This window comes from Mizuhopecten yessoensis, unplaced genomic scaffold, assembly GCF_002113885.1.
Source record: "Mizuhopecten yessoensis strain PY_sf001 unplaced genomic scaffold, ASM211388v2 scaffold9157, whole genome shotgun sequence".
Lineage (NCBI taxonomy): Eukaryota > Metazoa > Mollusca > Bivalvia > Pectinida > Pectinidae > Mizuhopecten > Mizuhopecten yessoensis.
In genome coordinates this window covers 1747770-1775486 of record NW_018407907.1, presented here as the reverse complement: position 1 = coordinate 1775486, position 27717 = coordinate 1747770, and the positions used below count along the sequence as shown (strand labels likewise).

The 27717-nt window shown below is 37.2% G+C and overlaps 1 protein-coding gene across 2 annotated transcripts in view; it reads right to left on the bottom strand.

Moving 5' to 3' along the window:
- Nucleotides 1-27717, bottom strand: part of LOC110457455 (protein CBFA2T1-like) — a 165842-nt gene that overhangs the window by 90135 nt on the left and 47990 nt on the right. The window contains exons 2-3 of one of the 2 annotated variants that reach the window (XM_021508742.1): nt 19745-19809; nt 8313-9113 (exon numbers count right to left, since the gene is read on the bottom strand). In XM_021508742.1, the coding sequence (XP_021364417.1) occupies nt 8313-8400 (88 nt within the window). In that variant the 5' untranslated portion in view covers nt 8401-9113; nt 19745-19809. The remainder of the gene's footprint in view (nt 1-8312; nt 9114-19744; nt 19810-27717) is intronic. The other variant, XM_021508745.1, reaches the window with a different exon arrangement.

Sequence of the window (27717 nt, the reverse complement as noted above, 5' to 3'; positions counted from 1 at the left end):
ATACTTCTGATGATCCGTCAATACAGAACTAAATATCAAATCTGTAGCTATACTTCTGATGATCCGTCAATACAGAACTAAATATGAAATCTGTAACTATACTTCTGATGATCCGTCAATACAGAACTAAATATGAAATTTTTTTAACCTATTACTTCTATACTTCTAAAAATGTTTAAAAAACTTAACATCATGTTATGTTATTATATTTCTGAAAAATACATATTTGCAGAACTATATATTAAACACAAGTTAATACTATCTGACGGATTCCCACAGACTTTGCCCATACTTCCTATAAAACGTGCACCAGGACCAAAGGTGCAAGGCGTGGGTTGGAATCTTAATTCAACCAATGTGAATATATTCCAGTGATTTACGAAAGGTTCACGTATGGTTAAATACTACCCACACATGTTTGATACATTTAAATAAATAAACGACAATTGCAATCTCTTTGAGATGTGTTCCACATGTCCGATTCTAGGTACGAACATCTGGATCAGCGTCCTGCCAAACGCGACACGTTGTAACTCACATACACAATGCACATTTCTCCAGTCTTTATTGGAAAACATCATGCAATTTTCTCAGGAAGAATCTGGAATGAAAGTGCTTAGAGAAATTTACCAGATTTTCACACCAAGTAATCCTGATGTCTCACGGAACCGATGGAAGTTGTACAGATTATGTACTGAATTTCTCAAAATCAGGAACATCTTCCAAATAAAACAAGAGGCCCAAGGGGCCTGAAGTCCATGCCAACAAACTGCTGGCCATCATCCTAAGCCTTTTGGTTCTTCAGAGGAAGTCATTGGAAAAAAGTAAAAAAAAAAAACCATGGGATAAGCATGCTATCACCACAATTTTGGTTGAAATTTTTCTTGTGGTTTAGGAGCAGGTATTATTTTAAATCTGTGAATTTGACCATTTTTTACACAGATGCTCAGTCCCTGGCAATATCAGTCAATTTATTTGTAAAATATTTATCTCCATCATGGTTAAGCATCCAATCATTACAATTTGGTAGAAATCTACTCAGTAGTTTGGAAGGAGAGGTCATTGTCTATATACCAGGTGAACTAAATAATGTTAGACCACCTCAAACAAAACTGTCAAGCCATGTGACACAGCCCTACCCTTATATACATGTCCTATACCCTGTCCCCACGTGACATGTGACACAGCCCTACCCTTATATACATGTCATATACCCTGTCCCCGCATGACATGTGACACAGCCCTACCCTTATATACATGTCCTATATACCCTGTCCCTGCGTGACATGTGACACAGCCCCACCCTTATATACATGTCATATCCCCTGTCCCCGCATGACATGTGACACAGCCCTACACTTATATCCATGTCATATCCCCTGTCCCCACGTGACAGGTGACACAGCCCTACCCTTATATGCATGTCCTATATACCCTGTCCCCGCATGACATGTGACACAGCCCCACCCTTATATACATGTCCTATTCCCTGTCCCTGCGTGACATGTGATACAGCCCTACCCTTATATGCATGTCCTATATACCCTGTCCCCGCGTGCCATGTGACACAGCCCTACCCTAATATACATGTCATATACACTGTCCCCGCATGACATGTGACACAGCCCGACCCTTATATACATGTCCTATTCCCTGTCCCCACGTGACACGTGACACAGCCCTACCCTTATATACAGGTCCTATGCCCTGTCCCTGCGTGACATGTGATACAGCCCTACCCTTATAGACATGTCATATACCCTGTCCCCACGTGACAGGTGACACAGCCCTACCCTTATATACATGTCCTATGCCCTGTCCCCGCGCGACATGTGACACAGTCCTACCCTTATATACATGTCCTATACCCTGTCCCCACGAGACATGTGCCACAACCCTACCCTTATATACATGTCCTATACCCTGTCTCCGCGTGACATGTGACACAGCCCTACCCTTATATACATGTCCTATGCCCTGTCCCCACGTGACATGTGACACAGCCCTACCCTTATATACATATCCTATGCCCTGTCCCCGCGCGACATGTGACACAGTCCTACCCTTATATCCATGTCCTATACCCTGTCCCCGTGTGACATGTGACACAGCCCTCCCCTTATATACATGTCCTATACCCTGTCCCCGCGTGACATGTGACACAGCCCTACCCTTCTATACATGTCCTATACCCTGTCTAGACCACCTCAAACCAAACTGTCAAGCCATGTGACACAGCCCTACCCTTATATACATGTCCTATACCCTGTATACAGCTGGGCTGGGCTGTATCAATTCCTGTACACTTGTTGGGGATTCTGGGGGCTGTGTATCTGGCAATGATAACAACCACACAGCTCCAGTCTGCCCACAGATGTGCTTCTCATCACAGCTATAATGTTTAAGGCATCGCCATGCCACCAACTACTCATCTGGTTTGTATTTTTTTGTTTTGGCGGAGGTCAGAGTTAAAAACGGTTGTGCAGATTTTCAAGCGACAGACTGGCGCCAGTTGGAATGAAAGAAACATGTGCATCGCATCCAGAAGGACCGAGTAAAAACGCCCGCTAACCCCCCCCCCTTGTATGGCTAACACATGCAGCATATTTCCACAAGGTCTGTTATTCATCAGGGGGAATTCTTAGTATCCCACTCAAGACCATGCAATACCCTCTTGTGATACAACTCTCTAGTTATGCTAAGGAAAAAACATGTACACAGAAAAACAGCACTGGTTTGTATACATCCAGGCATACCAGAGCTATCGTCATCTCCACAGCGCTAGAGCCTCTTAAAGGGCTTGCCAACTATCTCACCGACGGAATTAGAATCTTTCACACTTCCTCGTTTACTGTCTGACCTAAAATTTTGTTAATTGAATTATGAGAATTTTTGATTTCATTGATGGGCGACGGTGTAGTGTTACCTCGTGAATCTTCGGCCTCATTAATTTGGAGCCTTCGTAATCTGGAACCCTGTTAATGTGGACAAGACAATTGATTTTCTTGATATTTATAACGAGATCTTGTTTCCTTTCCTGTGATATTTTTTTATCAAACAACTGGGGTTTTTTTCTTCAAATTTAAGAATATTTTCTCGTACCCATCTGTACATAAGATATATAGCATTCAGTTTTTGGTCTGTAATATCATTATTTCGTTATGATCATCTGTCGAAAATTGATCTGGTTAAAAAGACCCATTTAAATCATGTCTTAAACAAAACAGGAAACACTTGCCTAGAAAACAATGACAGCCAAAACAACGTAACCCATGCTTCTTTGGTTTTTTTCACTTCCTTGTGTCTGTCGGTCAAATCAAAGGCAACCACGGTTGGATTTGCTAAAATGATCAATTTTGGGAGACCTCTTTTTCATGGATTTCAGGGCTATATAGTGGCCATAACACAGATACACAGATTTTATTCTGACTATAGGAATGTTTACATTTCCTCTGCTGTCAGCTCTGTTATAAAAATAAAAGTTGGTTAATATTATTGGTAATCACATAGGACTTATGATAATAACAGAAATTGCAAATATAAGGACAAAAAATTTGGAGTAATCTTTGCTGTTTGTAAAGCACAAATGTTATAGCCCGCCAATATATTTTTTTAACAGTTTACATGCAGATTAGACTTTCGGCAGTGATGGTGAAAAATTATACAGGTTATGTTATAGTGTATGTTAATGTACAGATCGAAATCAAGTAAACCATTGCTCAAATTATGGCTCGGAATGCATTTTAACGCATGGAGTTAAATTACTTTGACATTTGAACCCAAAAATAAACAGGCTTGTTGCCACTTTATAATTCAGGTAATTGAGGTATATAAGTTTTATGAGCGTAGCCGAAAGCCTCTCAAGGTATATGATGTGTTTTAACTCATTCACCCTGAAATGTCATAATGAACTATTCCATTCTTTGAATAAGAAGAGTTCAAATGTGTCTGCAGGGGTGATTGTGTTAAAATACCTCTTTGACCTTGCCTGTGACCTTAAATGATTTAACCCCAAAATAGATAGTGTATTGCCATTTATGTGGTGATGTGTTTATCAAGATAAACAAATAAAGATGAAAAGCTTCCCAGATTACGATCCAGACATTCATGTGTTCACAGATGAACAGACAGAAATGATAATTTCATAATACCCGTGTAACTTCCTACGTAACTTCGTAAAGATTATGAAGACATATGGCTTCTAACAGTAACAAAAGACACCAGTCTTCAACAATGGCAAATCACATGTGTCTTCAACAATGGCAAATTACATGTGTCTTCAACAATGGCAAATCATGTGTGTCTTTAACAATGGCAAATTACATGTGTCTTCAACAATGGCAAATAACATGCGTCTTCAGCAATGGCAAATCACATGTGGCTTCAACAATGGCAAATCACATGTGTCTTCAACAATGGCAAATTACATGTGTCTTCACCCATGGCAAATTACATGTGTCTTGACAATGGCAAATCACATGGGTCTTCAACAATGGCAAATCACATGTGTCTTAAACAATGGCAAATTCCATGTTTCTTCAACAATGGCAAATCATGTGTGTCTTTAACAATGGCAAATTACATGTGTCTTCAACAATGGCAAATCACATGTGTCTTTAACAATGGCAAATTACATGTGTCTTCAACAAAGTCAGACAACAGACAACTAATGAACCAGTAAGTAAACACATCTGTCTAAGATATCATTAAAGATAATTGTCTATCACAAGGGAAAAAAATATGTGCTTCTCAACAACAAGATGAGGACACATGCTTTCAACAAAGACACATGCCTTCAACAAAGACACATGCCTTCAACAATTAAATGAAGACACATGATTTTAACAAAGACACATGACTTCAATGATGAAATGAAGACATGATCTTAACAAAGACACATGTCTTCAATGACATTAAAAGACATAAATTCTAAATAGAAATACAGACGTGTGCCTTTAACAAAGACAAAAAGATACATGTTTTCAACAACAACTAAAGAAAATGTGCCTCCAACATCGACAAAAATAACAAATGACTACAATAATGACAAGATGACATGCCTTCAACTTTGACATCAACACATACGCCTTCAACAATGTCAAAATAAAACCTTCGACAACAACAATGACAACTAACAATTTATATCTATCAACAGCAAAATAAAATAAAAAATAGTTGCCAATAACATTTATGAATAAAATTGCTTGTATTTACTATGATTTGAAACAAACATGTTTTCCACGTCATGTTTTTTTGTAAATCAAGGAGATTTTGATTGCCTCCTCGATACTCTTAGTATCTTCAGAATCCCAATGGGCCATGATGTTTTTATACTTGAAATACAACTCTGAGCTACATTAACTCATTCACCCCTGAAAGCACATTTGAACTCTTCCAATACAAAGGTTGAAATAGTTCATTATGATATGTCAGGGGTGAATGAGTTAAGGTCAAAAGAGGTCTTCCAATTTTGTTGTGATTTACATTAGATTATATTTTAATTTCAAATTTTAATAATTTTACATTGGTTTTTTAAGCAATGATGATGAAATTCACTATCTAGGTACAGTGAATGGGGTCTCTGTTGTGTACATTTCCAGAAAGTTTCTGAATTAGATATAAAATATTTGTAGGACAGAACTTGTTATTAACCATAACTAATAGCACAATGGAAAAAGATGTTGATTTCCCATCAGAATGTTGTAAATATCTGTCACAAAAAATTACAATAATCTATTGATATAAAATTGAAACAGAACCTTTGCTATGAGGATTATCTAGAGATTTCCATGATATCGGAATAAATCTTCAAATAAAGAAGATATCTGTGATACAATTCTGTACAAGATTATTACAGCATTATGAGACATTTCTGTTACTAGACTGTTCGCAGTACAGTAGATGAAAAGTGCTCATTCAACACTTCTACTAAATTTCTATACATTAACTCATTCACCCTGAAATTTCATAATGATCTATTCCAACCTTTGAGTTGGAAGAGTTCAAATGTGTTTTCAGGGGTGAATGAGTGAATATGTGTAATTGTTATATTGATCATTCAGTTAAGGATCCTCGTCTCACTGCACTGAGGTTTTCCCTACGTGCAGTCATTTCCCCTTATTTCGCTTTACTGTACGTAGCACATTGGGCAACGACACTAATTTCATTGACCAGGTAGCTCAATTCGTTAGATCAAGCGATAGCATAACATTCAAGGATCCAAAGTTCGAATCCTGGTCTACGCCCGCTATAATTTTGTCCCTTATAACACTCTTGATTATATTCTGTTTATTTCATCTTGATCAATTTTCTTGAAGGTCCTGTAAAATATAGGCTTTCTTTTCTGAGAAGATTTATCAAAGCTATAAGTCAAGTTGAAAAACACTGTTTACAATATGTAGCTGAAGTTTCTACCAGTGGTATGAGTATCTTTAACTCTTTTTTTGTCCCGAGATAATACTTAACACATCACAGACTGAACCTAATAGTATTTACAGGCATGTACACACACACGTATAACATGTAAAATAGTTAATTGATATTAATTAATTAATGGCAGATTAAATATTTACAAAAAGTCATACACAAGCTAGATTAATTGGTGAAAAATGTATACATCAATGGAAAAAAAAAGATTATTTAAATTTATACTGGTAAAATAGTATTATCATCAAAAACTTGATTTTTAAAAAAATCTCAAAGATCAACATATTCTATCATGAAGTGTGTGACAGTGATGGGTCCAATATGGTTGATCACTGGGTGTGAGTAAGTTCTCTTCTGAATGGTCTGCATTTGTTATTCTAGTATGACAACTCTTACCGGGGCCATGCAGTTTCTTCAGCTCAATAGAACAGATCTTCTTTAAAATAGAGGGGTCGCAGGGTTTACCTACACCTCCATAAGTACAGTCAATACATATGACAAATCTTATCAGGGCCATGCAGATATTCAACAAAATTATCATTTGCTCCATTTTTCTTAACAAGTGAAATATTGTCGACAATCGACACCTTACTCACCTATACCTGACCTTACCAATGTCTGGTTTTACCCGACATTACAGACTTAGGCATTTATCAACACCTGACTATATACACACCTGTCTTACTTAAACACCTGATGTTACCGACACTTGAAATTACTAATACCTGACATTACAAACACCTGACTTTACCAAGGCCGGACATTACAGACGCCTGACTTTATAGATACTAATATGACTTTACCAATATCTTACTTTTGACATATAACTTTATTTAAACACATGAATTTACCAATATCTGACTTAACTGACCAATTATTTTTTACCTAATTTTGATTTCTCCTTAACCCCTTATTTTACAGACACCTGATTTTATATATACCAACAGATACATTACTTTACCAATACCTCATTTTATACAAATGACTTAACTTCAAAACCTGACGTTACAGACACCTGACTTTACCTATATCTAACTTTACCAACACCTGACTTTACCTAAACCTGATTTAACAGACACCTGATTTGACCGACAACTTCAATGACACCTCACTTAAAGGACAGCTGACTTTACAGATACCTGAATTTACCAATACCTGACTTTACATAAACCTGACTTTACTGTCACCTGATTTGACTGCCAACTTTACCAAAATCTGATTTCAATGTCACCTGACTTTACCGACACCTGATTTTGACACCTGACTTTACCGACACCTAAATTTACCTACACCTGACTTTACCAAAACCTGACTTTACCAAAACCTGACTTCAATGTCACCTGACTTTACTGACACCTGGTTTTGACACCTGACTTTACCGACACCTGGTTTTGACACCTGAATTTACTGACACCTGGTTTTGACACCTGAATTTACCTACACCTGACTTAACAGATACCTGACTTAACAGATACCTGACTTCAATGTCACCTGACTTTACTGACACCTGGTTTTGACACCTGGTTTCGACACCTGACTTTACTGACACCTGGTTTTGTCACCTGACTTTACCAAAACCTGACTTCAATGTCTCCTGACTTGCATGACACCTGACCTACACCTGACTTTACTAATACCTGACTTTACAGAAACCTGACTTTATTGACATCTGACTGTACTAAAACCTGACTTGATTAACTCAATATGTATGCCCAGTCGACTGACACACTGTTTTATCAGACCAAATCAATCAGTTCACAGTGAAGAAGTAGAGAGATTTAAATGTTCGTAAAATATATAAAGTATATCATATACAGGTAAATTGTCAAGGCACTTGCTCATGCACAACAGCAGCATGCAATACGGCGTTTGATTAAGGTACCTACTTTTATTGGCCATATCGCCATGGTAACGGTGGGGGTGACTGTTCATCAGCCTCACCAAAGACGTTTTCTCCTCCTTCATCCCCAGCATTGGTACCACTGATCCTTCCGTCACTCAACACAACAGTTTCTAACCAATTTCACAAATACGATCAGTAACCAAACTGATACACGAAGTTTCATGTAAGCTGTTACAGATTTTATTACAGCAGTTGTATAATTTTGAATTGCAGTTCAGCATAAAAGTTCTTTCACATCAGTTGTTTGAACTCCACATGTGACCAAGCTCAAAGTTTTAGACACTATAGCAGACCTCAAGTTCAGTCGACAACATCAAGAAAGCCAAGTTGTCAACATCACACAAATTTGGAAGTCAGCATCAAATTGGTTCTGTTTCTGGCACCATGCAAGTTTTGTTGTCAGTATTGCAGCAATGTTTTGACAGCAGATTTTACGTTCCTTCACAGGGGGAGAGTAAATATTTTTGCCGGAGACAATATCAACCAGCTGTCTACTCGGACAGCTGTGACAAATATTATCCAGAGGCGGTCATTCCTCCAACAGGTCACCAAATCGTAAACACCTCTCGATCGTTTTGACCTCACTGTTAACGGCAACTTCAAAATTCACAATCAATTCTCTAAGGTGACCAAAAACAGTCAATTGAGTTCTCATCAAATGAAAACAAGATTCACCATTCAATTTTAATGTCGGAAACAGTCAAACACACACAAAATTGTGTAGCGTTGTTATCATTGACTTCGGCATGATATTTTGTCATCAAATTCCCAACGGTACTGGATCCTGTAGGAATGTTAAAAGTGATAATTAAACATTGATGATAAAACGCTGAGTGCCATGTCACCTGGCTTAACAAGGGGGCCACTGCTGCTGCTACTGCTGCTGGGTAAGATAGATACATCGGGCCACCTGTCAATAGCTTGGTACACTGCGTACAGAATACTGTGAGATATATACCTGATGTATCAGGTTGTTTTACCTAGCTTCAAAACATCACGGCGACAAGTGACAGATATTTATATCAGATAGTAAAATTCTGGCCCCTCAGATCAATTAAACAGTTCACATAAGCTTGATATAATCAACTTATATTTCAAGTTTCATTATTTTTCTTGAAAACTCTTGAAAACCATATATTACACTGGTCTTATATGATCAAAATATCTGATAACATAGCTTTTTCATAACCAATTTGTACTTTCATTATTTTTTCAGGTATGTCCTTTTGCAACCAATATTACATAGTCAGAGAGACATATAAGCTATGTAGCTAATAATAATAATTTAGATAATATCATTTTGTATCTAATAATTCTTTAACTTTTCTTTGAATTTTTAAAATCATTTTGAACCATATCTTTACCGTACTATACATTTTTTCAATTAATTAAATATTAATTAACTAATTCACCCCTAAAGACACATTTGAACCCTTCCAATTTAAAGGTTGGAATAGTTCATTATGAAACTTCAGGGGTGAATGAGTTCTATACATGCACCTACATGATATATCTTATTTGAAAAGAAAAACAAATCTGAGATTATATATATAATAAAGATTTCAAAAATAAGAAATATTCAAGATAAAAATTCAATATTTGGTTATTTCTCATTATTTAAACTTAAACAGAATATGTTCAATTTAGGTAAAAATTGTACAGGTACCATGTGTAATAGTAGAACCAACAGGTAAAAAACTATACAGGTAACTCTGACATGGGATCTTACAGGTAAATTACAAAACAGTAGAGTTACAGGTAATTTTTTCAGGTAACAAACATCACAACAGCTACAGGTATGGTGTTCTGGTACCTAACATAGCAGTAGACAATACATGTAATTTATTGTGACAATTTACAAAACAGTCAAGTTACAGGTAAATTGTACAGGTAACTTACACAACAGTGATGGCAAAATCAAAAGGCGAGGGCAGAACCAGGTACAGCAACAACAAAAAACTGTTGTAGTGACACCTCATATTTCACCTGTTGTAGTGACACCTTATTTTTTCACCTGTTGTAGTTGCACCTGATTTTTCACCTGTTGTAGTGACACATGATTTTTCACCTATTGTAGTTACACCTGATTATTTCCACCTGTTGTAGTGACACCTGATTTTTCACCTGGTGTAGTTATAGTGACACCTTATTTTTTTACCTGTTGTAGTTAAACCAGATTTTTCACCTGTTGTAGCGACACTTGATTTTTCACCTGTTGTAGTGACACCTGATAACTCCCTTGTCGTGTTGACACGAGACTTATTTCACCTGTTGTAGTTACACCTGATAATTCACCTAATGTAGTCTTTGTCACCTGATAACTCCCCTGTCGTGTTGACACCCGAGATTTTTCATCTGTTGCAGTTACACCTGATAATTCACCTGTTACAGGATGACACCTGAATATTCACCTGTTCTAGCTGCCAGTTTTACAGGTATATATATATCAAGGATCAGCTCCCGCCACACATCCAGGCCGCATTAACCAGTTAAACAAAAGCAACTAAACACCACAGAGTAAAATCACAAATATTCATATCAACTTACTCAATGATAGAGAGAAAAAACAGGGACAAGTTTTGGTGTTCAGCCTTGGGATTGGGGGCAGTGAGGGAAAACCAGGCTATCTCTTAGACATCTGGTGTTTCTACACTCAAGTACTACTGATGCTAACACCAGCTGCATATAAGAATCACTGGCGCCACTGCTTGATACAGAGATAGATACACCAGTTGGGCTGAATGGGAAAAACAGGCAAAGCATATGCACTCTGATGCCGATTTGTAGACAGACAGACGAAATTGTGGTCTGCTTAACTTCAACAGATTCCACTTGGAGCTTATACACCTTTCCATATGACAACTAGCAGAGCCAGCTGTTGGATGATAAAGTTTTGGGGGGAGGGGGGAGGGGAGAGAGAATAGGAAAGGGGAGAAATGGATTGAGAGGGGATAGCTAAGGATCGGAAAGGGAAAGGAAAAGATCAGAAAAGGGGAGGAAAGGATCAGGGATGCTGTAGCTGGGCTGTTCCCAAGGGAGATGAGAAAGGATCAGTAAGGGAAGAAAAGGATTTAGATGGGAGAGGAAAGGATTGGAAGGGGAGAGGTAAGGATCAGAAGGGGAAAGGTAAGAACCTGGGAAGCTCAGGGGAGGTGGTTGAGGAGGGGAAAGGGAAAGGATCAGTAAGGGTAGAAAGGATTGGAAGGGATAGGTAAGGAGTTGAAGGGGGGGATGTAAGGATTGGAAGGGGGAAGGTAAGGATTGGAAGAGGGAAGGTAAGGACCTGGGGTGCTCTGGGGAGGTGGTTTGGGCTGTAGATTGGAAAGGATCAGTAAGGGGATTGAGAGGAAAGGATAGGAAGGGGAAACTAAAGGATAAGGGGGGTAGGTATGTTGTGGTGGTGGTGGGGGAATCCACTGCGGCAGTAGGAGGACTCAGAAATGAAAACAGAAGCTGAGTTATAATTACAGAGTCCTTATCACCAGTGAAGGAGTCGGTGTGTGTGTGTCCCTATCTCTCCCTGGCCTAACATCTGATCTTCTCCTGCTGTCTCTACACCTGTCCCACTGCTTCCGATAGGCCGCCGATAGTAGCCAGACAGCACACACCGCACCACAACACTTATCAAAGGGAGCAGCACATTTAATCTTACCAGCCTATCCACATACCTTCATTAACCCCACCATGGAAAATGATCAGGTTTATCCTCCAGATCAAATTCACATAACATACATGTGAGAATTTCTGTCGAAGAAAAATTAACCTACTCGTTTTCCCTCCCCTCAGCAATCTCGATTTCCATATGGATACAGTGGCAATTCTTGTCGTGGTCTATCTCTTTTCTTGGTTAAAAGTCCTAGTGTTTTCATAGGTGGTGGTCCTCGATTTTGGTGTTGACAGACAGCAGCTGAGTTTACATTAAGGTCAAGATAAACTGTGTCAAATCGAGTTATACTAACCTCATTGCATTTTATTATGAAACCTTACAGACAGATACCTCCCTCTACAAAATTCCTTACAACCAGGTGGTGACTAATACCTCACAAATTTCTTATTCATTGGTTGTTACATTTCCACTGTCTGATGATCTGGCTGTAGTTAATATGAACAAATTGACACTTAATTTTTTATTGTTTTGTGATTAGTTACAAATTGCAGATGTGACAGAAGTCACATGTGACAAAATTAACCAAAACATCTGTGACAGACTCTACAGAGGCCAGAACCCATACAAGTGTGACAGAATACACAGGTGTGACAAAGTACCCAAATGTGACAAATTACAAAGGTGTGACAAAATACACAGGTGTGACAAATTACACAAGTGTGACAAAATACACAGGTGTGACAAATTACACAAGTATGACAAAATACACAGGTGTGACAAATTACACAGGTGTGACAAAATACACAGGTGTGAAAAATTACACAAGCGTGACAAAATACACAGGTGTGAAAAATTATACAAGTGTTACAAATTACACTGTGTGACAGAATACACAAATGTGACAAATTACACATGTGTGACAATTAACAAGTGTGACATAATATATCAATGTTTCACAATATATAATTGTGACACCAGACAAAAGTGTGACAATAAAACAAGAAACACAGAATATGCAGGTGACAAATTATATCCACACGACAAAATACACAGGTGACAGAATGGACATTTGTGCATAACAGAATACATTTGCGATAGAAAAAAAACATTTTAGTTTCACCTTATTAGGCAGGTTGAATGAGCAATAATGCTCAATAATAGGTCTATAATATTTCTAATGCAAATCATACTGCAGTTGCTTGTCTAGGTTTTTTTTTAATTTGCAAAGAAAGAAATAAGTGCTGGCGTTAGGGATATTAGGAAGGTATTGAAACAGAAACATAGGACTTACTTTTGTACTTCAATTCAGCCTTAAAGTATATGTAGGTAAGATATTGAGGAGATACCTAATATATTGATTTCCAATATACAGGTGTTGCAGGTATTACTTAACAATTAGTTTACCATAGATTGTTATATAAAACACTCAGTATCAGTATTTTCTGTATCAGGTGGGATTATACATTGTTAATAGACGTGTCAAAATTCACAAACTATCTACTACTAACAATCTTCTTATCATTGGTACTGTAAAAGCCAAAATTCTTGCCTGTGGAAATCATCGCATTGTGACTCTTTCAACTGATGGGGTGTGAATTTTTCTCTCTTTCAACTGAAATTTTCTGCGTTTACAATGATCCTGAAATCTATATAGTGCAGCTAGGAGTTGTAACAGGAACACAGGACTATAATCTATCTATAGATAAAAGAAATCACAAAAAGAGTTCTATATACTTCCATAGTACTTTCACATATTCAGAGGCTCATCAGGGGACCCTGATGGACCTCTAAAGAGGTGAAAGTAAAAGGGAAGTAACCCAATTGAACAGTCTTCAAACTTTTAAAGCTTATACATCATATACCGGTCACGTTTTCGACTGACCAGATTTAATTTCTTGGCCTGATACATATCTACGATCAAGTGTTCATACGCTGCATTTTCACAGCATTAAAAAGTGTGTCTATATGAACATACGGAAATGATCACGAACATAACATATCATCAGACGACTGACCTCCCGCGGTATGGAAGTGATCAGTGGTAAATGGTATCGTTATAATAGTAGGTACTGTACTACAAGAGAACGTGAATCAGACGCTTCTTAGGCCAGTAAACACCCCATGTCACGTCATATACATCAAATCAAAGGAAACACCCAAACAAGTAGGAACCGGCTAAATGACTCGGGACCACCAGATGTTTTGTCAGGTTTGAGACCCCAGATCATGGTGGACAGTTATATATCTACAAACAAGTAGGAACCGGCTAAATGACTCGGGACCACCAGATGTTTTGTCAGGTTTGAGACCCCAGATCATGGTGGACAGTTATATATCTACAAACAAGTAGGAACCGGCTAAATGACTCGGGACCACCAGATGTTTTGTCAGGTCTGAGACCCTGGATCATGGTGGACAGTTGTATATCCCTTTTGCATTTGTCGAAATATTTGCAGACATTTAAAAGAAAATCTCCAATTGTAGCACCTCTTGTGGAAGAATTTTCCAAGTAGAATAGAACAATTATTTTTGTCAATGAAGTCAGCTTTTTTACTTTTTATTTTTTTGAAGTTTTACAATGGGCCAATTTGCATATTAAAATTGAGGCAGAACTCTTGTCCTATTGTTTCAGTCTGTTTCAACTTCGTCTAGGAATCCCTCAAACTGTCGTATTATGTACAGATGTCAGTCAGTCATTTCAAAACTCTTTGTGGGGTTCTGACCACTAGCCCTCCATCCCTGGGTCATGGGTTCAAGTCCTTCATGGGGCAGTTGCCATGTACTACCCACAGGTCTTTCTTCAGGTTATCCAGTTTTCCTTCACCACCAAAACCTGGCTAAGTCTGGTATTTCAATGAAAATAGAAGACATTTGAAATTAGACCAGAGTTCAACTTTTAGGGACAGAGTTGGCAAATCAGATAAGGGAAGTAACTCCACAATAAAACTGGGTAAGTGAAAAGGGCAAGAGTAAGTAGGTATGGATCATGTGGTTTTCGGATGATGGAAGCTTCCGAGGTTAAGGAGGGCCCTGTGTCATAGATATACCATCTGTATGCAATGTCTGGGCTTATGTGTAGTCACCCCCAACCTGGATAAAATCCTGCATTAATTATTAAAACCATACACATGTTCTGCAAATTACAGGAAAATATATACCAATAAAACATATGATACTAGGATACTAGGTGACTAATTTTCCACACTGCGTTTGATCTTTGGACTCATTTCATAATCAGTAAATCTCGGCAGCAACTGTAGGCCAGACGTGACATAACGCAGGTGGTGTTTGGCGTTGATTAATTCAAAATGGATGAAAAGTAGCTCGAGTTGCGATTAGCTTCCACCATTATTTACTCCTGTAAATCCCAATTACCGTCTTTTTTTTTTAATTCATTAGAAAACGTTGAAGGCCACACATTAGGGTAGAGATTCCAAGTGTTTTGTGTTGTACCTTTCTCCAATAAAGAGAGTTCTGATTTCTTCGACATTTTCCGATACCTGTAAACTTCTGAATCCCAGTGGGGCGAGGGGTTTGGGGGGGGTTGGGGTCAAGACCCCCACAAAAACTGTGCTGAAGGTAATAGGAGTATTGGAATTGCGATTATCAGAATGGAATGGTTGATCAAGTGTCTTCAAGTAAATCACAGAAATTCTTTAAAACAATTATTCTGGTGATTATCACTAATAGGCAACAATGGTTTTAAGCCATATGAAATAAGCTACACGATTTATATCCCTGAATGGAGTCGTATGTTCTGAGAATATGGGATTTGTTTTCAGCTCCAATATAAGCATAGAAATCTGTATCTCACTAATGACAGAATGGCGGATACAAACAAGGGCTGGGGATTTAAGTAAGTTAACTAATGTACTTTTATAAGTCGTATTCGCTGTAAGTTACTATTTTATGTTGTTTGGTCTGCCATATCACCAGTACTGGTAATGAACACTTAGTCGCCCCAAAATCGCCAGCTGATCACGTCACTATTTTTATCTAAATATAACAAAGTCATCTGCAGTTGTAAATTCCTACCAGGTGAATTCAGTTACAATGAAGACTATGGAAATGAGGGGAGGGTTTTTAGGGTTATGTGTCGGGAGGGTTTGATTGAAGAATAAAGAACATCTATTTATATTGCTTTATTGGCATTTTTTATTGCTCAACACTGAAAAAAACTCTTAGTAAAATAATTGGGCTACCAATATTCATTTTGGGCGTGTGAAATAATTTTTGTACTCGCCCAAAAAATTATTTTTTTGGGCCAGATATTACCCCACCCTATCATCAAAATCTGGAACAATACTGCCTCCAGAGTGGTGATCCCCTTCCCTCCTCCCAAAGATTGATGCACTGCCCTTTCTTACAACAGTGTATATATATTCCAAACTAGTACAGTACTGCCCCCAGAGTGGTGATATACTGCCCCCCCCNCCTTCCTTACAATAGTGTATACCTGAATATATCTCGTACAACAATTGATTCTGGAGCCATGTGTCGCTGGTGCCACATCTGAGGGCACAGCATATGGCCGCAAAACCCTGAGCTCAGCAGCGTTAACGTCAATAGTTCCAGCATACACAGTGCGCCAGCTTGTCCCGACGACACATAAAATACCTATATTGATAAATATACATGTATCTACACTCGCAAATTTATTGAACTACTGTTCCTTTGACCAAAACAACAGCAGGTATCGGAATGATGTCAACATATTTGTACGTCACCGACAGCAGCTGTGTTTCAGCGTATATATATCGCCCAAGCACCACGAAGCTTAAACAAAGGTCAATATGCTTTGATACCGAGTAATCACCCTCGCGTGGCGAAATTTCACCATAAAGTCAGGAAAGATTTGTTTATCTTCAATGAAATGTGATAAAAGGCTTCTGTCTGGAGAGTATTATCGTACTCTCCGAATCCTTTTTTTCTTCACCTTAATGGTTTATTGGAACCTTACTTCCATGTTTGAGTTTGAATTAGTGACAAAGTTAGACATTCGATAAATAAATCAAAACAAGCAGTTTTTATAGGTGTATTTGAAACAATCGGTGATTGAAAAGTTCCAAGACATTCAATAACAATACATTTTATTTATTTTTACTCTTAGAATTATTTGGAGAACATTTAGATTTAACTGAATTCAAAATTGTGCTGCAATAAAAAAATCGCAATCAGTTGTAATGATGTCATCATCATTCATCGATTGTTGTTATTCTTGCATAAATTACTGAAAAAATTTAGTGTTCATTTTCTTCACAAATCAAGTCATTTCAGCTGAAATGTCTTATACAAAATAAAATTACAGAAAAATTTGGAAGGAAAAATAAACACAATTGGAAAAATTTCAAATACTAGCTGTAAAAACAATTATACTTTTGATTTCGACAAAAGTCTGGAAATGACACCGATGCATGCGGTAACTATACATACACAGAATAGAGATTAAAAAATTTGAATAAAAGTAAAATTTCTTTAAAATTTCGTTTTGTATAAGTCTGTCTGAGTTATAATTCAGGACTGCTTTACGACGTCTCTATGACTGGCATTCTGGCAGGGGAACAAAAAAAGCTGGCTTTAAAAAACACTTATCATAACAATCTAGATGGTTTTCTCCATTTTTCCAAATCCTTTTGCGTAAATTGCATGTTCAAACCCAAAGTCTGTCACTCGACATGAACAATTACATATAGATACTGGTGCAAATTCTTTTGGCTTGCACACTGTTTTGACACGTTATTTAGGAAAATGGAGCCCAACACAAAGATGCGAAACAACGCTTTTTCAGATACTGTCATAAACAGGAACTTGAACTAAAGAAATATATGCGAGGGACTCTGTACGGAGCTGTACAACCTCTAAGCTTGTGTTCCTGGAGGAATTCAAGGCAACAATACGCCAACTGTCTGTGTAAGAATTCGGCAAAGTGTGAATGACAGGAAGTCAATTCCGATCATTGTCTGACATAGGCCGTCATAACCAGAGAGCGTGGCCAGCTCCGACAGATTCCAGCCTTGTGTCAGCCTCGTGTCACTGCCAGGGGACCTGCCTCAGTAGGGTTGCATGTTTACCAGTACCAGAGGTAAATTCAATATACTCGCATAACTAAAACTCCTCTCCGACTACACACAATTATTGCTCTGCCTTCATCCTGATTTGATGTTCCGCAGATGTGATTTCCTAGGTTCTTTTTTTTCTCTCTGTAATTTTCATTTGATTTTATGTCTATGGCTAGCCTTATCGAATTGTATCAATATGATAGATAATATGTTGTAATATCTCATTGACCGTACTGTAGAGATGCGCATCGCTTAACAACGCACACACAAAAAAAAACAGCAAAGTACAGTCGAAACGAGCAATGTGGGCCGACAGTTCTACGATACGTTCAAGACAGAAACACAATACAAGCGCAACATATCAGCAATATCTGAAATTTGATTACTATAAAACCAAGTCCCTACAATTACACGAAATAAAACTACTCAATTTAAATTTTTATTTTCTTGATCATACAGAATGCTACATAAAATATGGAGCCGCCAATCTACAGGGTATACGGGATCGAGTCTGGTCTTTGTCACAAGTTACATAACATCGATAGTGAACGAATAACATAGGCATCACAATTAGGTCACATACTGGATTTTTCGTCAATCTGTTGCAATCGTAAAATCTGTAAATTCAGCCCGTGACAAGAAGTCTAGCTGCAGCATATAACTGATTCCACTGATATTTACTGTGATACTGAACAGTGGATAATCCCAATCCCTTTGTCCATAGGATATCTTTTCGTATCTTGCATCTTACAAACGCATCTTTATATTGATGTGATTGTGAAGTAAATGTTCAGCGTAAAAAATCTCTTAGTTCATAAAACATCTTAGAGTATGAAACAGGTGTATAGCCAGATCTATTAAAATCTGATTAATCTTAAACTATTAAAAAGAACACCATACATCGGGAACATTAAATACTAAAGTATGACAGATTGACCCTATCAATTTAATCGTTCCAAAAGCACTTTTGTTTTTGCTACATTTTGCCTATAAAAGATCGCTTTTACATGATGGTTCTTTTCCCTCAATTTTTCCCTGGGGAGGGGAGGGGGCAGAGCAGTGGGGGCTGACATCGTTACAGACAGTTTTCGCTGTCACATGGGTGGACGGACCGCCACAAGATTATATAGGAACAGTTAAAATTCTAACAAGGCTTCATTACGATATCACAATTTATTGATGTCATCAGCACTCCACAAAAATTATTTTGAAATCAAACATGATTTTTATTTTAAAAATAACAACACAAGTTAATTCATACAACTTCAAATCAAAGGTATAATCTGGGTCCCAGCGTATGATGAATCAGGACGTCACAATTTCATCATATGTTATATTTGTGATATCAATTTAATCATTGTACTCTAAATTGTTGAACAACCTTAGGTTCCTTCAGATGTTAAATATAACTCAAATATCATTGAAGCTTCAACACTCATGTTGTTGATGTTATTTCAGAATAATTCAGGATGGTCATTACAAAACAAGAGGCCCAGATGGCCTGTATCACTCACCTGGATCTTTGCATACGGCTATGGGTTGAGGATCTCAAAGTTATGACCCAATAGTTAAGTCCCTAGATGTGGATCCAGGGACAATTATTATATATGGATATAGGGGTGGGGGATCTCGACGATTTCAAAGATATGACCCAAAAAGTAAGTCCCAAGGGGTGGGACCAGACCCAAGTGTCAATACTAATATCATGATAGTGTTTGTCTCTTGATGCCCAGCAATGTTCACACTTACCTTACAGATGTGTCAAAATCTTGATTTATAAAACTGATTCACTATGGACGAGTCAATCTGGAGTCCTGAAAAAATATTAGAAACAAACATCAGTGTGACAAAAACCGAAACAATATTGTGACATACAGTCGAACTTCCCTAAACCAAACTTCAAAGTTTCAAATTTCTCGATGTGTCCAATTTGCAACAAAGCACAGATTTTTTTCCTTAAATAACACTACCTATATTTTTATTAATAAATCAATCTTTTATTAGTCAAACTTCTTGCTGTTTAGTGGCACAATCAAGGTCTGTTCGTAATGAAAATATGCTATTCTTATTACTGTTAATTCTATACTTATAGATTTTAAGTTTAAAATGATGTTCAATGTTCAATATTCCCGCAAAGTTCGAAACATTGAAGTTTGAGTGTAACTTTTTCTTCCTAGACTCAAGGCATGAAGGTCAACACACCGAAAACAGATTTGTTGTGATATTAAGAAACTTGAGCATCCTTGCTCTATCCCTATACTTTATGTTGGTAAAATCGTGATATAATGCACGTCGCTTCATTTGCCATCTTGCTTACCACCAACATATTTCAAGGTTCCTTTTTCTATTTTTCTTTAAAAATTCCTTTTAACTTTTCCCTCAGTTTATTGCCAAACCCCTTTACAAAGCCATATTTTCTCTGGACAAATGGTGGCAGTATATCAAGATTTACTGTATTCATGTTGCCTTCTACTATGAAATGAGAGTATTCATTTAGACATTCTACATTTCCAAGAAATTGTTGCATTACTATTTAGCGTATCATAGGGTATCAGATAAGAAATGTTAAATTGACCTATGTGTTGTGTCTCACAGGGAGTCAGATTAGAAAGGTTAAATTGACCAATACAGTGTGTCTCACAGGACTTAATACAGGTGGATTCACATTGACAGGTGGTCTCTTAATACATGTTTATTAACAATAACTGGTCTCCTAATACAGGTGGATTAACATTTACAGGTGGTCCCTTAATACATGTTCATTAACAAATACTGGTCTCCTAATACAGGTGGATTAACATTGACAAGTGGTCTCTTAATACATGTTCATTAACAATAACTGGTCTCCTAATACAGGTGGATTAACATTTACATGTGGTCTCTTAATACATGTTCATTAACAATAACTGGTCTCCTAATACAGGTGGATTAACATTTACATGTGGTCTCTTAATACATGTTCATTAACAATAACTGGTCTCCTAATACAGGTGGATTAACATTGACAGGTGGTCTCTTAATACATGTTCATTAACAATAACTGGTCTCCTAATACAGGTGGATTAACATTTACATGTGGTCTCTTAATACATGTTGATTAACAATGACAGTGGTCTCTTAATACAGGTTTATTTACAATAACTGGTCTCCGAATACAGGTTGGTTTACATTGACAGATGGTCACTTAATACAGGTGGATTCACATTGACAGGTGACAGATTCACATTGACAGGTGGTCAATTAATACATGTGTATTCATATTTACAGGTGGTATCTTAGTACACTGTGGACTCATATTTACAGGTGTGGACTCACATTGACAGGTGGTATCTTAGTACACTGTGGATTCACATTGACAGGTGGTATCTTAGAACACTGGATTCACATTGACAGGTGGTATCTTAGTACACTGGATTCACCTTGACAAGTGGTATCTTAGTACACTGGATTCACATTGTCAGGTGGTATCTTAGCACAGGTGGATTCACATTGACAGGTGGTATCTTAGTACAGGTGGATTCACATTGACACGTGGTATCTTAGTACACTGGATTCACCTTGACAAGTGGTATCTTAGTACACTGGATTCACATTGACAGGTGGTATCTTAGTACAGGTGGATTCACATTGAGACGTGGTATCTTAGTACACTGGATTCACCTTGACAAGTTGTATCTTAGTACACTGGATTCACATTGACAGGAGGCATCTTAGTACACTGAATTCACATTGACAAGTGGTATCTTAGTACACTGGATTCACATTGTCAGGTGGTATCTTAGTACAGGTGGATTCACATTGACACGTGGCATCTTAGTACACTGGATTCACATTGACAGGTGGCATCTTAGTACACTGGATTCACATTGACAGGTGGTATCTTTGTACACTGTGGACTCACATTGACAGGTGGTATCTTAGTACACTGTGGACTCACATTGACACGTGGTATCTTAGTACACTGTGGATTCACATTGACAGGTGGTATCTTAGTACACTGGATTCACATTGACAGGTGGCATCTTAGTACACTGAATTCACATTGACAAGTGGTATCTTAGTACACTGGATTCACATTGTCAGGTGGTATCTTAGTACACTGTGGATTCACATTGACACGTGGTATCTTTGTACACTGGATTCACATTGACAGGTGGTATCTTAGTACAGCTGGATTCACATTGACAGGTGGTATCTTAGTACAGGTGGATTCCTATTGACAGTTGGTATCTTAGTACAGGTGGACTCACATTGACAGGTGGTATGTCAGTACACTGTGGATTCACATTGACAGGTGGTATCTTATTACAGGTGGATTCACATTGACAGGTGGGATCTTAGTACACTGTGTATTCACATTGATAGGTGGTATCTTAGTACAGGTGGATTCGCATTGACAGGTGGTATCTTAGTACACTGGATTCACATTGTCAGGTGGTATCTTAGAACACTGTGGACTCATATTGACAGGTGGTATCTTAGTCCACTGTGGATTCACATTGACAGGAGGTATTTTAGTACACTGTGGACTCATATTGACAGGTGGTATCTTAGTACAGGAGGATTCACATTGTCAGGTGGTATCTTAGTAGGTGTGGACTCACATTGACAGGTGGTATCTTAGTACCCTGTTGACTCATATTGACAGGTGGTATCTCAGTACACTGTTGACTCATATTGACAGGTGGTATCTCAGTACACTGTTGACTCATATTGACAGGGGGTATCTTAGTACACTGTGGATTCACATTGACTCGTGGTATCTTTGTACACTGGATTCACATTGACAGGTGGTATCTTAGTCCACTGTGGATTCACATTGACAGGAGGTATTTTAGTACACTGTGGACTCATATTGACAAGTGTGGTCTCACATTGACAGATGGTATCTTCGTACACTGTGGATTCACATTGACAGTTGGTATCTTTGTACACTGTGGACTCATATTGACAGGAGGTATCTTAGTACAGGTGGATTCACATTGACAGGCGGTATCTTAGTACACTGTTGACTCATATTGCCAGGTGGTATCTTATTACACTGTGGATTCACATTGACAGGTGGTATCTTATTACAGGTGGAATCACATTGACAGGTGGTATCTTAGTACCCTGTTGACTCATATTGACAGGTGGTATCTTCGTACACTGTTGACTCATATTGACAGGGGGTATCTTAGTACACTGTGGATTCACATTGACAGGTGGTATCTTAGTACCCTGTTGACTCATATTGACAGGTGGTATCTTAGTACACTGTGGATTCACATTGACAGGAGGTATCTTAGTACACTGTGGACTCATATTGACAGGTGGTATCTTAGTACAGGTGGATTCACATTGACAGGTGGTATCTTAGTACAGGTGGACTCACATTGACAGGTGGTATGTTAGTACACTGTGGATTCACATTGACAGGTGGTATCTTAGTACACTGTGGACTCATATTGACAAGTGTGGTCTCACATTGACAGATGGTATCTTCGTACACTGTGGATTCACATTGACAGTTGGTATCTTTGTACACTGTGGACTCATATTGACAGGAGGTATCTTAGTACAGGTGGATTCACATTGACAGGTGGTATCTTAGTACACTGAGGATTCACATTGACAGGTGGTGTGTTAGTACACTGTGGACTCATACTGACAGGTGGTATCTTAGTACAGGTGGATTCACTTCATAACAATTCAAGAATGTTTAGGTTTTATGGATAAAATATGTGTATAACATAAAGTTGGTAATGACTTTATATATTTCAAATAATAATAAAAATCTTCTTTCACTCTTTTATTCATTGAGATTGGAAAAAAAACAATTCGTTAAATGTGCTTTTTCTAACATTGTTTTATCTATTCTGAATCTGAAAGAAAAACAAATGCACAAATTAAAACGAGAAAAATACAAAACCATTTCAAAATGATTTGGGTGCCGCCTTTCTCTACAGGGAGCAGATTTTGCCAGACATTTGTACTCGGAATTACAGAGCTTATCAGGTATAGATCTACCTTAGTTTGGTTTTAACCCCCCAATATAACATTTCTGTTTCTTCTCCAGACGGATAAGTTCTGATAGAACACGTTGAAACAATCTTTCAACAGACATAGACAATATAATGATATTTCTGTAGCCCTTTGTCAGGCTAATGCTTTTAAGGGAACCATGTGCGTCACGTAGCAGAGTCTCCATCAACTTAGCGAAACTAGAATGTTGACATCCCCAGTGAAGAAAACACAATTATACCAATACCCACTGAGGTATTGAAAACCTCGCCAGCATGCAAGAAGCAGGAACTTGGGGGCAGGTGCGCATCCCGGAATATCATTACAAAATAATGGAATTTGTTTGTCGTAATCCCTTATTCACAACATCATAAGCTTAACTCTGAATCAAAATGAACATTTCTCCAGATAGACGACAGAACAAACACATGTGTCCTCTGTGGAGTTAAATTCATTTAATAGGTTTCCGTTCTAAATACACATGTGCACGAATTCTAGGATCATAAATCACACGAAAGTTGTCGTTGCAGAAACAGCTTGGTGAGAATGTATCAGCTCTAATTATATATTTTACAATTAGTGAATTGAAGAATTTACTTAGGAAAGACAATATCTGTAGGATTAAGTTTTATTGCTTAGTACATAGATGTCAAGTATCCAATACCTACAGTAAATTCAAGTGTAACACGCCAGTGTCAGGAAAAAGAAGTATAAGAACACTATTATAAGCTTACTCAAGTAACATCACTGTCAGTATACTGAAGTATTACAACATCACTGTCAGTATACTCAAGTATTACAACGCTACTGTCAGTATACACAAGTATTACAAGACTACTGTCAGTATACACAGGTATAACAACACTACTGTCGGTATACACAAGTATTACAACATCACTGTCAGTATACACAAGTATTACAACACTACTGTCTGTATACACAAGTATTACAACGCTACTGTCTGTATATACCAGTATTACAACAATACTGTCAGTATACTCAAGTATTACAACACATCTGTCAGTATACACAAGTATTACAACACTACTGTCAGTATACACAACTACTGTCAGTATACACAAGTATAACAACACTACTGTCAATATACACAAGTATTACAACACTACTGTCAGTATACACAAGCATTACAACACTACTGTCAGGATACACAAGTATTACAACACTACTGTCAGTATACATAAGTATTACAACACTACTATCAATATACACAAGTATTACAACACTACTGTCAGTATACACAAGTATTACATCACTACTGTCAGTATACACAACTACTGTCAGTATACACAAGTATAACAACACTACTGTCAATATACACAAGTATTACAACACTACTGTCAGTATACACAACTACTGTCAGTATACACAAGTATAACAACACTACTGTCAATATACACAAGTATTACAACACTACTGTCAGTATACATAAGTATTACAACACTACTATCAATATACACAAGTATTACAACACTACTGTCAGTATACATAAGTATTACAACACTACTATCAATATACACAAGTATTACAACACTACTGTCAGTATACACAACTACTGTCAGTATACACAAGTAGAACAACACTACTGTCAATATACACAAGTATTACAACACTACTGTCAGTATACACAAGTATTACAACACTACTGTCGGTATACACAAGTATAACAACACTACTGTCGGTATACACAAGTATTACAATACTGTCAGTATACACAAGTATTACAACACTACTGTCATTATACACAAGTATTACAACACTTTTTGTCAGTATACACAAGCATTACAACACTACTGTCAGTATACACAAGTATTACAACACTACTGTCTGTATACACAAGTATAACAACACTACTGTCTGTATACTCAAGTGTTTAAACATTAATGCCAGTTTACTCAAATATAACACTGCTGTCAGTATACATAGTATGATACAATCCAAATTAAACCATGCAATAATGAAGTTTTCATCAACATGCCACCACAGCCAGATTGTAATACAAGTTAAAACTGCAAATGATTTGCTCTGAATTTTAAAGGTTTGAGATCAAATAAAGTATTAGTCCATTTTTTCTACTTTATACATACAAACTGCACAATTATGTATTACACAATTATGTATTACAATATATTCAATCAAGGGGAGATAACTCTTGAAAAAAAAAAGTAACAAGTGTTCTGAGTAAACATAAGGTCCCAGATGTGACTACATATATAGCTTTCAAATAGGGATCATTTTTGTTTTTACTGCAAAACCTAAATATTGTGCTGACGATCTTAAAAGTTCATGTGCTGTCTCTTGACCTCCTCCCAGTACTTTCTATATAATTATACATGTATCTGTCAAGTGATTATAACTTTCTCCATGCTGTGAAGCTCTGTTTGCTTAATGTCTCATCGATTCTCCAACAAAATAACACCAAAACATTTGTGATTGGCAAAAAATTGGCTCACTTTTTAGGAAGTGGTCGCAATTTTTTATTCATATTCTGAAAAATTTGGATAAAAACTTCTTTTAGTAATTCTTGATCTGAGTAACACATGATTTCGAAAAAATCCAATTATTTCTTCAAACAAATTAAAATGTCTATAAAATATAAGCAAAGGTGAGCGGAAGAAAAAACCATCCGCCAAAATGACAATATACTTTATATTGTCATCCGCCACCAGATGTGACTATATATATAGCTTTCAAATAGGGATCATATTTCTTAAGACTATATATCTCTTACCTTAAAATAAACATATTATTTCTACAAATGGTGTGTTTTTATATAAAATATCAAAGCATGAAACACAGAGTATTAATTTCCTGTATCAACATATGTATTTCTACAGACGTGGATGATAGGGCGAGTGCACCAGGTGGAATGATGACAGTGTTAAATTTATCTGTGGTGACTGAAATGATACCTGCTGTTGCATTATTTTTCTGACTGCGACAGCCTCATGGTTAAAAAATCGGGAATTCGGTTTGGCATTGATCTTGAGCGAGGGTACGCATTAGGCTAGTTTTATTGCAAATTAGAATTCCTTTCAAATCATCAGAAATTAGATCACACTTAAGTCCGATAAAATGTGAAAGTTTTGCTGAAAATCAAACACAAGAGTGTTGCTGTGAAAGTACTAATATTAGCAGACTTAAATTTTAGCGCACTAATGACAAATAACAGATGAGCCTATATTGATGAAATATCACACTCACAATAATATATGCAATTGAAAACTGTAAACAGGAACTTCTTTTACTGCATTTAGAATTAAGCTCAATATCTCGAGTGCGAAAAAGTATTGAAATAAGAGTTACGCAAAAATACCTGTTTACAGTTCTTTGGTAAACAAGAGGCCCATGGGCCTTAACGGTCACCTGAGTCTATAGTATTTATTTTTGTTGTTGAAATATGTACCAATTTGAGTAAAAAATAGTATAATGTTAACTTAACTTTGTCAGGACCATGAGCTGATCATTCCTAGACCAATTTTAAGTGAGATCGGCCTATTAGAACTTAGTAGCAAAATAGCGGCCATGGCAGCCAAATTGTATTTCTGATTGACCCGAAAAATAACAACACTTTGTCAGGACCATGATTCGATCATTCCTACAAAGTTTCAGTTCAATCGGCCAAGTAGATCTTTACTTTAAGTTTGAAATAGTTTACCAAAATGGCAGCCGTGGTGGCCATATTGGATTTCTGATCGACC